General features: G+C 42.0%; 1 protein-coding gene across 1 annotated transcript; it reads left to right on the top strand.

Annotated features, from left to right (window-relative positions):
- The first annotated feature begins 363 nt into the window (after positions 1 to 363).
- LOC139915929 (uncharacterized) lies at positions 364 to 11,375 on the top strand. Its single transcript, XM_071904723.2, has 7 exons — positions 364 to 582; positions 1,370 to 1,510; positions 4,546 to 4,701; positions 6,039 to 6,211; positions 8,519 to 8,638; positions 9,037 to 9,171; positions 11,145 to 11,375. Exons 1-7 carry the CDS (start codon positions 378 to 380, stop codon positions 11,373 to 11,375), a joined length of 1,161 nt encoding a protein of 386 aa, XP_071760824.2. The 5' UTR covers positions 364 to 377.
- The last annotated feature ends 1,882 nt before the right edge of the window (positions 11,376 to 13,257 follow it).

Genomic DNA, 13,257 nt, shown 5'->3' with positions numbered 1-13,257 from the left:
ACAGCCTTCGTATACACTACTAATGGAAGTTAGGTGCAGGGTTGTGGAACAATGACTATTTTCTCATTAAACTCATACCCACTCACAACATAACTGTATCTGAATGCATCTATACCAGTACATTTATTACTCCATTGACTGTATCTGTCATAATTTCACGTATTAAACATTTCTCTGTAACATTGCACACAATATGACATTTTCTCACTTTCTCAAATCGTTCCACTTCTTTCCTGAGCCTCATGTGGAGGTGTGGTCAACTACATAAACCGAATGTAGTTTTGACACCATTTGTGTGTGTGTGTGTGTGTGTCTGGTGTGTGTGTGTGTGCCCCTGGTCCTCCCCTACCGTGCCCGTTGTAGGTGTGTCTCGCTCCATGAAGGACAAGGTGACCAAGCCCACTGCCATGGCCCAGGGCCGGGTCGCCCACATGATCGAGTGGCAGAGCTGGGGCAAACCATCCGCGGGGCCGGAGGGGGGGGCGGGCCGTACCAACCTGCAGAGGGAGAAGGAGAGGAGGCTGGAGAACGATGCGTACAGCGACCTCAGCGACGGCGAGAAGGAGGCTCGCTTCGCTGCAGGTGAGGGTTTACCTGGGTACAGTATACCACAACCATCAGGAAACGCCCCGTCGGGTGTCATCAGGGTTCTTACACAGTTTCACAGCCTGGAAAACACCCAATTCTTTTTCCATACATTTCTAGACTATCCAGACCTGTGTAGGAACCTATATTATCGACTTTATACAACGAGTACTATACGTGTGTACTGTCTGAAGAAGTGTAAATACATAAGATTAAAAAACAGGAGAGGCTGGCTGTTTTATGGGAATTATCAGCATGGTTTGAAAGCGCCTCTAACATGTCAGATTGCTTGGCTGAAACTAACTCCAAAATAAATAAAGTTAAACTAGTCAATAGTGATAAAAGATTCAATTGAATTACATTGTGTTACTGGATAGGTTATTGTGTAATTACATCATTATTAGGTAATTATACAACAGTTAGTTCCAGTCGAGTAATTTTATTGGACAGGAGGCATTCCATGAGTGCCGATATACAGTATAACAGCACTGGAACGTTTTACTGTATGTATCACGCCACTTTACAGGTGTTCTAATAGAAACAGTTTATAGTGGAATCGTGAGGGAACTGTTTTTGTTGGTGGAGACAAAAAAAAGACAAAAACCATACTCTGTTGTCTCAAATTACCATTACTTGATAAATAGCTTTGTTTATAGAACTGTTGTATAAAAGCAAATCACACTCGAGATCAATATGTTGGTTCAATATGTTCAATAGTTAATACTACTACTACTACTTTTACATCTCCAACTACTACAGCTGCTGCTCTCCCTCCTCTCCTCAGGCATCATGCAGCAGTTTGCGATCTCGGAGGCGACTCTGTTCGGCTGGAACTCGATGGACGGGGAGAGTATGGGAGCCGGCTCCAACCAGGGCAGCGTAGCCCACCTCAGTGAGGTCAACCAGGAGAGCATCACCAGCAGAGGTATGGACTACAAACATGGCTGCCACATGGCTACCATATGAGACTGCTATACACATGGTTTGTTTGTCTGACAGCAGGATACTGTAAAGTTATGAATGGATATCCATGTCATTTGGTGGACAGATTGGCCTTGGGCCAAGGAATAACTGATTTTGGTAGTGACCCAGATCTGGGATGGTCCACCGATGATTTTTTAGCCATAACTTTGGCAGAGGTTTGCGTTCTCTGAGTTTTCTGAGAGTCTGCAGGTTTTCATTTGAACCACACACTACACCAACTGATTTCACTGATTAGCACACCTTCAACCAGAGAGGAAGAACTAATCGGTGAAATTACCTGCTATGTGATTGATTGGAAAGAAAACCTGCGGACTCTTGAGCCTTGATGACATAGTTGAGAGCCATTGCATTTAGCTGTCCACAGTATCTATTTAGCGTTAGAAACCGAAGTTAGATGTTAGATGCTATACCTATACATTACATTTTTTTAATTACTAACAGGGCAACCGCCTGAACCACAAACACAGCTACAACATAACTCTAGTCACTGTATGCTCACTATGAGACTAGAAAATTATCTTCCTGACTTTAGTAGGAAAATGGAAACACTTCCCCCGCTGCAACACATACTGAATGTTTTTGGACCACACTGTAAACTGTTATGTTTACCAGTTAGCATAAATCCACAGTTTTGGAAAATTAGACTAATCCTTTGGGAGATGAAAAACAGCCACGTCACGTTTTCTGCCGACCAACTGTAAAGGACTTTTGGAGGACAGGTACTCAGCTGTTCCACAGCAGAGTTTCATTTCTGCCTTTCACTGCTGCTGGCTGCTTACTCATGAGAACTTCCAAATGATAAATCCAGATGACAGCCTGTCATTTTTGAAATAACACAATAACGTTTTGATTGGGTTTCATAAGACCTAGGGTTGAGTAATTTACCCAAAACCTAGAGGACCTAAAGGCACACAAACTTTCTATTCAAATGAGGAAATGAAACACACCAAAACTGGTGTTAATAGAATTTCACCTCACACTTTCCTAGTTTCCTCTGGGGAAACTAGCTTGGATGCTATTTTGGTCCTCCATGATTTTCAAAATTACACTGATCGGCCTAACGCTATAATGTTTGTTTAATATCTCTGACACCACTGATCAGATTTTCACGAACAATGAATGGCTCCTCCTCTTCCCCTTTTACTGCCACATGAAATCAAGAAACATTAGGGAACATATTTTTTTACGTATTGCCCCACTACAACTCTGCAGCATTCGTGGGGGACAACATGTTTACTGTTTACTTGTCTGGTTTGAGCCTCAGGTGGCAACATGCCTGTTTAGTTTAGTTGCATATACAACGATAAAACAGAGAGAAGGGAGAGAAAATAGCAATTTATGCAGATTAGTTAAAGAAACTCCATTTTACCTCATGAGAACAGTCAGATAACCTTATAAAGTAAAACAAATAACCGTCACGAAAGCTAACAATATAGCCGTTACTTTTCCTGTCACTGGCGGCTCAGACAAGAGACGACAGCGAAAAGCTGACTGTGGGGTGCTTCCACATGTACACAGTGTCACACTGTAGACCGCCTGTTTCTTTTTTAGCTCTCGCTGGTGTTTAGCAAAGCAGAGCGCTGTCCAAACCCCGAGGGACCCTGTAGGTTAACACAAGGACTTAGCCTGCTCTCATTAACAACACCATATGGGCTCTGCTCTCCGCTTTATCTAGCATGCAACACTCACACGCACGCATGTATAGATACACACACACGCAAACACAAGCACAAACACACACACGAAGCACACACAAAGCGAGCACCAATTAAAAAGCTACTTATTATCACCATTAGGACTAAAGGGAGGTTTCTCCTCCCCGGTCTCCTTGACTGTTCAATCCCCAGGTCGCCTCTATGTGTTCGCTGTGTAATGACAATCCCGCTGCAGAGAGGCTCATCACACTTGCATTAAAGTTATTACAGTTTGTTGCTTTTGGATGAAGTCGGGTTTATATAGCTTTGCAATAGATTTGTAATTGTGCTGTGATTGACTGAATCAACATTTTGGGGTATGATGTTGGATTAATGTCTCGTTTTCTAAGATACACTGAGGCATTTTACATTTTTTCATAGTGTTGAAGTTTTTGTCTCAAAGTTTCCTGTCTGCCTACAACACACGCTTCATGTCAGCTGTACTGCAGTATAATGGAGCGTTCCCACGGACCTTGAAAACCCTTGAAAGTTTGTGGATTTGAGAAAAATAAAACAAGGCCTTAAACGCTTTTGAAAATGAATGGCTGGCCTTGAAAGTACCTGATTTTTTATTAAGATATAGCACTCAAATTCATCAGTATGCCTCAGCCCGCTCCGTCCTAGCAACACTTTTCTCACTTTTTTTAGTAGTATAAGTATAAAGTGCTTCACAAGTTAAAAGAAAACTAAAATAAATAAATAAATGCATTTTAAAAATTACATATGAACAATGAATATATATGTGAAGTCAGTCAATCGAGAGGACAAAAAGTGCTGCAAAGGAAGCTAACAAACAAATAGCATAAAACAAGTGAGTTTTTAATTTGAGGAAAACCCTGTGATGGAGCTGTTGATACAGCAGCAATTTTGAAATGAAGGATTTAATTTCTTGACTTGACAACATGAGTAAAACTAAGGCCTCTATGATGTCTAGTTTTGACCAGTCATGTCTTACCTCAAAACATGAAAATTTGAATTTCACCAAACAAGACCTTGCTGAATTTATTTCTTGTTGTTTTTTCTTGCAGTCTTATCCCCCGTGTCCATCAGGCACGTCTTTGTTTTTAGCTAGCGGTGTTGAACAGATGCTTGTGGGAAGTTCTTGTCGTGGTTCCTGCTGTTCCTGTGAGTCTTCTAATGCAGCTTTGCTTTTCCTCCCGTCACTCTTCCTTTTCATCCCACTCTCTGCTTCCCTGCACTTTCCCATCTCTCTGTTCCTTGTGTTTCCTCCATTCCTTCAACCCTCCACCTTCTCCTCTCTCTCATCCCTCCACCCGTACAGACCAGGTGCTCCACCACTCCTCTGCAGATGTCTGGCCTCATACCTACGTCTCCCAGGGCCTGTACTGCCTGTCCTCCTCCGACGCCTGGGACCCAATCACCAGCCAGCCCTCGGGCGTGGCCTCGCCGGCCGCCGGCTCCTACATCATGGCCACCGGTGAGGCTTCATTCTACTCTCAACTTACACTGTAAAACATCTTACAGACTTTGGACTTGTGGCAAGAATTTGCGTCATTATTTTGACACGGTTAAAATAATGGTGCAGATGATGTAACGCTTTAAATTAATTACATGATGGTGTTTGTTAAAGTTGCTCTAGGCAAGATTTTTATGTAAAAATCCAGCCTAATCAGAAAGTGGGGCTGCAACAGAAAAGAGTGTCTCATCTCCCCTAATTGAGATGCCATAGATTCACCCTGTTAGATGAGATTCACCCAAATTAAATTCTGGTGTCAGGTATGGACACAGGAGGTTAAGATAATAATAATTCAAACAGTAACCTCTTGCTACTCTGGGCCGCCAACAAGCGAAGTTGCCTCGTATTGCTTTAAAGGATAATAAGTAACTGAAGTTCTTTGTTGACAAAATGATAACAGACTGGATCCTCTATCATCAAGTTTAATTTTTAGATAAAGTTATTATTTTCAACTCACGTTTAATGATTTAAGCCAGTTTCACTAAAGCTTTGTGCAGGGAGGAGCGCACGCTGTATCACCAAACTGACCACATTAGAGTGCCATGCTATTCACTAACTGTGCTCAGTGAGTGGAAAGCTTCCTAAAAAGCAAAACCTTTATGCATCTGTCATGGTTATGTAAATTATATTATTTTCCTCATTTTGCCCACATATTTATTTGAAGGCGAGGCCATGCAAATTGAGATTGCGCCCAATTCAAGAACACGTTACAACACCAACTCCCCCAAATCTAAGTTAAGTTGCTTTGAAAGGAGGAGTAAAGCAATGTGTTTGGCCATTCAGAATGGCTTCTATCATTACTACAACTGATCTTGTGTTTTACATACACAGGCCAGACATGACCATCAAGCAGACCAGGGTGGCCCGGCACTGTACTTCCTGGAGCAGATCAGAGAATTGTCCAATTACAAAGGGCGCTTTAGGGCACAGAGGTGCCAGCATTGATGGATTAGTCATAAAGCTGAAGCATGCAGTTTGCACTTGCAGTTGGTGATGAAGGGGCTATTTGCTTGTGCAGTGCTCTTTTCAAGGGCTTGTTTGTGCCACAAGTTTATTTGCATAGTGAATAAGACGAAAACTCTTAGCTCAACCTACTGAGGCACTAAAAGGTGCAGATTGCCATCACAACACAGTCTTAGTGAATCTGGAATAATAACCTAATAACCTAATAATCTCCATTTTTACAGTTTACTACTTCAAACAAGTGAGCAGGTAGGGCTTCGTAGTCTCTCTAACCTCTGGGACGTCCTGTTGTCTCTACTCTACTCTGACACTCTACTGGTTTATTGCTGTGCCAGGTGGCAGCAGTGGAGCGGGGGGTACGCCTGGTGAGGGGTACGAGGGGACGGTAGGAAGTTACCTCCAGCAGCACCAGGCTCAGCTCGCCCTGCAGCAGCAGAACCAATTCCAACAGCTCCAACAGCTGCAGCACTACCAGCAGCAACAGCTACTGCAGTACCAACAACAACAGGTCAGTACTACTAATACTGTAGTGTACTGTATATACACAAAGTATTTGACAGCTACTGCAGTACCAACAACAGGTCAGTACTACTAAGACTGTAGTGTACTGTATATACACAAAGTATTTGACAGCTACTGCAGTACCAACAACAACAGGGCAGTACTACTAATACTGCAATGTACTGTATATACATAAAGTATTTGACTGCAACTGCAGTACCAACAACAACAGGTCAGTACTACTAATACTGTAGTGTACTGTATATACACAAAGTATTTGACAGCTACTGCAGTACCAGCAACAACAGGTCAGTACTACTAATACTGTGCTTCATCTATGGCTCTAGCACTACCAACAGCAACAGCTGAGTAGCGGTACTACAGTAGTACTGTACAGTATACAGACCAGACCAGCAGCAACAACTACCCCAGTAGTAAGAAGTCAGTAGTACTACTACTGTATGTTATTTTATACAGTATGGTTTTATGAGACGTTCAGATTACGGGCTACAAAATTTACAAAACAGTCTGGTGTACCAAGCTGCATTGTCGCCAACGGAGACATATTTTATTTGGCAAATAATCATTCTTGTTAATTGAAATAATTCATCAAGTAAATAAAGTAGGTATACCTACGCTACCTTCCCTCTACTCTGATTGGTTCGCGCTTCACTGCATCATCAGAACGTGGAAAAAAGTTGAAGCAGCTGAACTTCAGTTTGTAGCTGCGCTCGCCCGACTCGCTGCTACATTTTACACACTGCTGTTTGTAGCATTGTGTTGCCAGCTTCCATTGAAAATGAATGACTTCCTGTTGCTTTGTAGCCTGTAATCTTAATGTACCATTAGCTACTACAGTGCCAACAACAGGTACTAGTACTACATAGTACTACTTCTGTACTGTATCTATATATTGGGGTACTAATGGCTTCAGCACTACTTTGAACTGCCTCTATTGTTGGCATCATCAGTAACACACTGTATAGTATATACTGTATATAGTACAGCCACTACAGTGCCAATAACAACAGGTGGCTGCACTGTATGTATAGAGTATGTTATTAATAATACACAATAACAACAGAACCAGTTGAAACAGCCCACGGCTACCAAGAAGAACAAGTCAGTACTGATGCTGTACTATCTATGTGGTACGTCTATTAGCAACAGACGAGACCATAAAATTAAAGCGGTTATAAGCACTACTTTCTGGCATATCATGATCCGTAGAGTGCAATCCATTTGGCATGTGGTTTCCACTTCCCAGACGTGGGATTCACTTTATAGAAACGGGCTGGTGGGAAGTGAAGAGCTTCACAGATTCACACACTGGCAAAGCTCAGTGTTTTGCTTTGAAATACATGAGGAGGAATGAGCAGGCTGCGTGGCTTTGGCTGGTGTTAATCAGCTGCTGCCAATCAGCTGCTGGGCCACCGGGAATGTCTCTGCAAATCAAGTGAGTCATGATGAATTGTGAAACTCATAGAATTTTTTTGGGTTCGTTGGCTGCTCTTGCTTTGGTACATCACAGAACTCATTAAATACCTCGGGGTTATGAAATAATAAGACGAAAAGGTCAGGGAGTGTATGTTAGGAGAGGTGTACCGATCTGAGACCACAACTGAAATTAGCTTTTTGGCTTTACTGTGTGTGATATATGGTCTCACATTGAGGTAGAATATTGAACATACTGCAATGCATTTTTCTGAGTGAATTTAAAGGGGGATTAAGCAAAATCTAAGACCTCTATTGGCGATCAGTAGGAATTGATAACATTGGCAGAAGTTTCCGCCTCCTATGCAAATCTCTGGTACAGCCCCCCACCCCCACCCCAATGTTCGCCTGAGCTATGGTGGCCTGTAATTGACACAATAAAGTCACATTTTTTCACAAGTAAGCTAGTTAATTAGAGCAGAGATCCAACAGAAACATCTAGTGAAGAGCTAACATATCTCCATGCAAAATACTGAAATAATAAAACTGCCTTGTCATTTGTTTGGCATGAGAACGAGGCTTTTTAGTCTTCATAGCTGAAATGTCTTGTGATGCCAGTTGCACGTTTGTAGCACCGTTCTCCATCGTTAAGCAGTTGAGACTGCAAGCAGCGGATTGACAGAGTCTTGAAACTTCACTACGGCCCGGAAAGTGAGTTTTGAAAGCCAGAAGCCTCAGCACCTGGTCAAGTATTCCTTGAGTCATTTGTATTGATCAACAACCCTATCAATCCCCTGTAGATATATTATGGTCATTTTGCCCCTTTAAAATTCTAATTAATTCTCTTTTCTCCTCTTCTTTCCTCTCTCGGTGCCTACAGTCTATGGAACACAGGCTACATAGTGCCTCCCATTCCCTCCAAGCCACTCCCAACAGCACCATCCACAGCCTTGGCCCTCCCACCCACCCCCGCCTGGCTGACCTGTGGGGAGCAGCGCAGGTCGAGGCCCACCAGGTACAGACTTACTGTCTTACTTACCTTCCTTCCTTCCTATCTTTCCTCTGTTGTCCTATAGAGGCGAGCCTTGCTGGGGTTGGGAGAAAACAGCTGCTGTTTCCCTTCATTTCTTGCCTTCCTTTCTTTCCTTCTTTCTTGCGCTCTCCTGCAGTAAATACACTCTAAGTCAATAACCTGTTGAGTCCTCTTCCAGTTTAAATCAATGAAAAAGAAAATGTACTTTAATAAGTCAATAACCTGTTGTGTCCTCTTCCAGTTTAAATCAATGAAAAAGAAAATCTACTTTAATAAGTCAATAACCTGTTGATTCCTCTTCCAGTTTAAAGCAATGAAAAAAAAAAAAGACAAGCAGTTAAATCAATACATGTACCTGGTTGCAGGTGGAGATTGTGGGGCAGCTGAGTGGAGCGATGGCTGAAATGGTCGGGGGAGTGGTGGAGACAGTCGGGGAGGAGCCAGAGCCGGAGTCTGAAGGCATCTCCGAGCAGCAGGAGGAGGAAGAGGAGATGACGAAGGTGAGCTACCTCAGCAGACTGGGAGTTTTATTTTATAGATGGTTATGCAGGACACTTTGCTCTAATTTTACTGATGATTCACTGAACACCAAGTCTTCCTTCATCTGGAGCGGCCCAAACTGCCCTGGTTTTGGTTTCTGTAGTATTCATAGTGTCATAGCTCACATATCAACAAGGGCAGTTTAAAATTAAGGTTAGATATGATTATATGAAATGACAAAGTTAGATTATATAACAAAAGATAACATGTAAATCTCTGGATAAATAGATGTAAGGAGGGATATAACATCTTAAGTGATTGAGTTACAGAGCAAATCTCAAATAGGACAAATCTGGATAATAATATAATGTAATGCAATCTTTGGATAAAGGTGAGATTATTATCAGTTACAGTTATTATTATTACAGTTATCAGGATTACATAAAGTCTTTCATTTCAAAATGATATATTCACCAATTGGCACTAAAATTTTGGATAGCACAAAGTTAAAAGAAATTATGGTACTTTAGTAAACTAATGTCCTTGGTTGACAAGATTTACCAAGTAGATCCTCTATATTTTAGATATATAATGGTAAAATTAAGGAAACTATTTAAAAAAAATATGGATATACAGTATACCATTTTGGAAATAAACTCACAGCTACTGTTGCATCTTGTTCATGTGTAACATGGTGTAACTTCACCTAAGATGCACTGAAGATATGATCGTCCAAACCGCCTCTGGACTCGGTCAGAGACACAGCTGGCCAAATTAAAAATAAACTGTAAATGCAGTGCGTCTCCAATCCACATAGCAACTACGGAAATGGAAATAAACTTTCAGGCGTGAATCCAACCAGGAAGTGCATGCAAATCAAACAGGTGGCAGGCAGCTTGGACAGACGGACATAAATATTATGAGAGAAGCTGACGTGCACAGAAATTACAATTAGCATTTTGCAAAGGACAGTGAAATCCAATTTCAATGTTCAAGTCAGGTGTAAATGTAATCCAGCTGGATATGACACACATTAATGCCAAGTAGTAAGGGGAAGATGAGAAGATCTTGCGGTCAGGGTTTGTACCTTCTTCTGTCCATATTCAGTTATATTGTGGATATGAGGGAGAGGGGGACTCTTCATCAACAGTAGAGGCTTTGCAGTTGCATCACAAATCTCCCAGCAGCCACATCTGGCACCATCATCATGGAGGTCCGTTTGAGAATTGGTTGTACAAAAAAAATGACATATACATATACTATAATATGTAACAACCAGGCAGGAGAAAGAGATACAAGAAAAGATTGCTGTGGTGTGGCTGTAGGTCAATTCAATAATGTTATGTTAAAGTGAATAGTATGATAAGGCAGATTTGTTTCTAAATTCAGGTTACTGTGACACAGACTGTCTTGTCTTTAGCCTTATAGCCCCTCTGGTCTGAGACTCTAGTCCAAAACACTACAAGTTGTAGCTTTCTCAGTTAACCTGAATGCACAGTTGGTTTTGGCACTGTTAGCTAGCTAACTAGCCAGCAGATTTAGCAAAGCAACCAATGCTAATGTGAACATGCAACTACTAGCCACTGCTAACACTAGCTTCTATGTTAGCTAGTGCATTAATCAGATGTGTTTACAACAAGCCAGTGATAGTTAGCTGGTTAGCTAACAAGCTGACATTATCTAAACAAAATCTATCGGATGTACCAGTTATGAAATGATTAGTTCAGTCAAAAACAACACAGAAATTAACAATGTATATACAGTTCTGTTGATGTGGCAGTTAGCTGTTCAAAGCCACTATTGCCCAAGAACTGTGGACCTCCAATATGGCTGCTAGAGTAAGTCCTCTATCAATAGTCTTGGCTTGGTTTTCTTTTGGGCAACTAGTGTCCAGAACTTTTTCATGTCTGGTAAACCCCCCTGAATTTCCCCAAGGGGATTAATAAAGTGCTATCTTATCTTATCTTAAACGCATCATTTCCTGTTTTGACAGGTAGAGGAAGTAACGTTAACCTTGGAGCCGGAGCCATGCTCTTTGACCCCGTCCCCCCTGAGGGAGGAGGCCCACCCGACCGGAGGCTTGAGCCGGGGAGCGCCAGCACAGACCGCCGAATTAGTTTGCGAGAGGATACCGTTCGACGTCACGCCCTGCGTCGTCCAATCTCTGGAGGAGAAGGACGAGGAGGCGGAGGAGGGCTCCATTGTTGTTGTGGCAACCAACTGAGGGTCGCTGATTGCGCGCAGGGTCAGAGAGAGACTGACAACAAGGAAGTAAATACTCCAATAATCAATCAATCAATCTATTCTATCCCATCCCCTCCCCCTTCCCAACTATTTACCCACTTTGAGACGGAGGAAATGCGTGAAGACATTTTCAGAAGGAAATGTGGGATGTAATGTACACAGACCGAATATCAACATAACTGTCCCCAAGAGACTGAGGGAATTGTGGAATATTATATATGTGACAATGGACAAATCAAATCCCAGGACAGTATGAGAGACTTTACTTCAGTGACTGCTGAAACTAGCTGTGTGAGGATGTTTTACGATGGACAACCAAATGGTTTGGACCAATCGGAACCGGGACTGAGAGATGAAACAGTGGATGGACAGATGTGAAACTGGAGATAGGACAAGGAGCAGAAAGACAAAGAGGTTCTCATCGAAAAATTCAGTGCAATACAAAGAACATGGAGACAACAACCACAGCTGGGTCAAACGGTATTTGCAAATAATTCAGAGTGTTTGGTTTAAGCTGCTTTGAGCACCAGAAGTCAGCGGTTTGTCACGTCAGACAAGACATTGTAGGGCCAGAAAGTTTAGACAGTCACAGAGAACTGTTTGATATTCAAATTAGTGTACTTTTCTGTGATTGACAACTTACCTGACCCTAGTGGAGATGCCCCGATGTGGTAAACCCCACCCATCTGGCACTCCAAGCAAGTTAAAACAAACGCTGAGAAGTATTTGCACATACTCTTTCCCCTTGGTCTGGACACAACCAAAAGAAAGTGCATGCTTTTTAACAGTGACCTAGCCCTAACAGTATAACACAGTATACAAAGTAATAATATATCAAATTGCTTTTTTTAATAAAACAGAAAATTCCAATAAACTAATATGTATTTGTATGAATGTAAGAATGTATGTATGTGTGTATGTATAGTATGTATGTATGTTTGTTTGCTTGTATGAATGTAGCTTTGTGTGTAAAATATATATATTCTGGGAAACAGATTCTTCTTGGCGCTGTTCTGTTCCTTGTCTTGCAGAAACGGGAGCATATGCGTGCACACACACACACACACACACACACATAATAATACTCGCGCACATTCACAAACAAAGAAATCAGAGTCAGACTCGAGTCACAATTTGAATTGCTTGAGACTTGACTTGATGCATGAAGAGAAGACTTGAAACTTGACTTGGGTTCTGGCGACTTGGGACTTGACTTTGACTTGTACTTTGATGACTTGAAAAGGACGACTGAAGTTTTTATCCTATTAAAACCATATCGCATTGAAAAGTCCTAGATATTTAGTTTTCTTTAAGATATTAAATTGATACTGGACTCTTGATTTGTTCTGACTTGACTTGCTGTTCTATATTTAGACTTAAGACTTGACATTAATGACTTGGACTTGACTTGGGACTTGTCTTGGTATTCTACATTTAGACTTGAGACTTGACTTAAGACTTGTGCCTCAAGACCTGAGACTGACCTGGTCACACCTCTGCTCATTCATTATAGGCAACTTTTCGCCTTGAGGCAGCCGAGAGTATTGTTAGTCCCGCCCTCCTCTCCCTCTGTTGGTCAAGTTCCTGCCTCAACACCTGTCACTCATCTGGATGATGTCATCTAGCCTGAGGCAGCGTAAAGTCTCCACAGGCGTTGAGGAAGCAGACGGCGAACGCAGTCAACAAAAAGCAACGCTGATGTTCACTGTGTTTTTGGACGGGTCTTGTCTTCCATACGTTTAGTTTTTCCAATAGTTTCGTTTTTCTTCCTGTTTTCCTCCATCGTTGTTTTTGCTGTGACATCCTGCTCTGTAGCCGCTAGTCTCTCCTTGATAGCCACAACCTTGAAAGCTCACCGCTGG

This window comes from Centroberyx gerrardi, chromosome 19 (genome assembly GCF_048128805.1).
Source record: "Centroberyx gerrardi isolate f3 chromosome 19, fCenGer3.hap1.cur.20231027, whole genome shotgun sequence".
Lineage (NCBI taxonomy): Eukaryota > Metazoa > Chordata > Actinopteri > Beryciformes > Berycidae > Centroberyx > Centroberyx gerrardi.
The sequence above is the reverse complement of the archived record's forward strand: the minus strand, read 5'-3'. Positions and strand labels throughout refer to the sequence as shown.

Excerpts from the sequence above, each read along its gene's own strand:
- LOC139915929 (XM_071904723.2), top strand. The coding sequence starts at position 378 with ATGAAGGACAAGGTGACCAAGCCCACTGCCATGGCCCAGGGCCGGGTC. Across the intron at positions 583-1,369 it reads GGAGGCTCGCTTCGCTGCAG|GCATCATGCAGCAGTTTGCG; the intron begins GTGAGGGTTTAC and ends TCCTCTCCTCAG. Across the intron at positions 9,172-11,144 it reads AGGAAGAGGAGATGACGAAG|GTAGAGGAAGTAACGTTAAC; the intron begins GTGAGCTACCTC and ends CTGTTTTGACAG.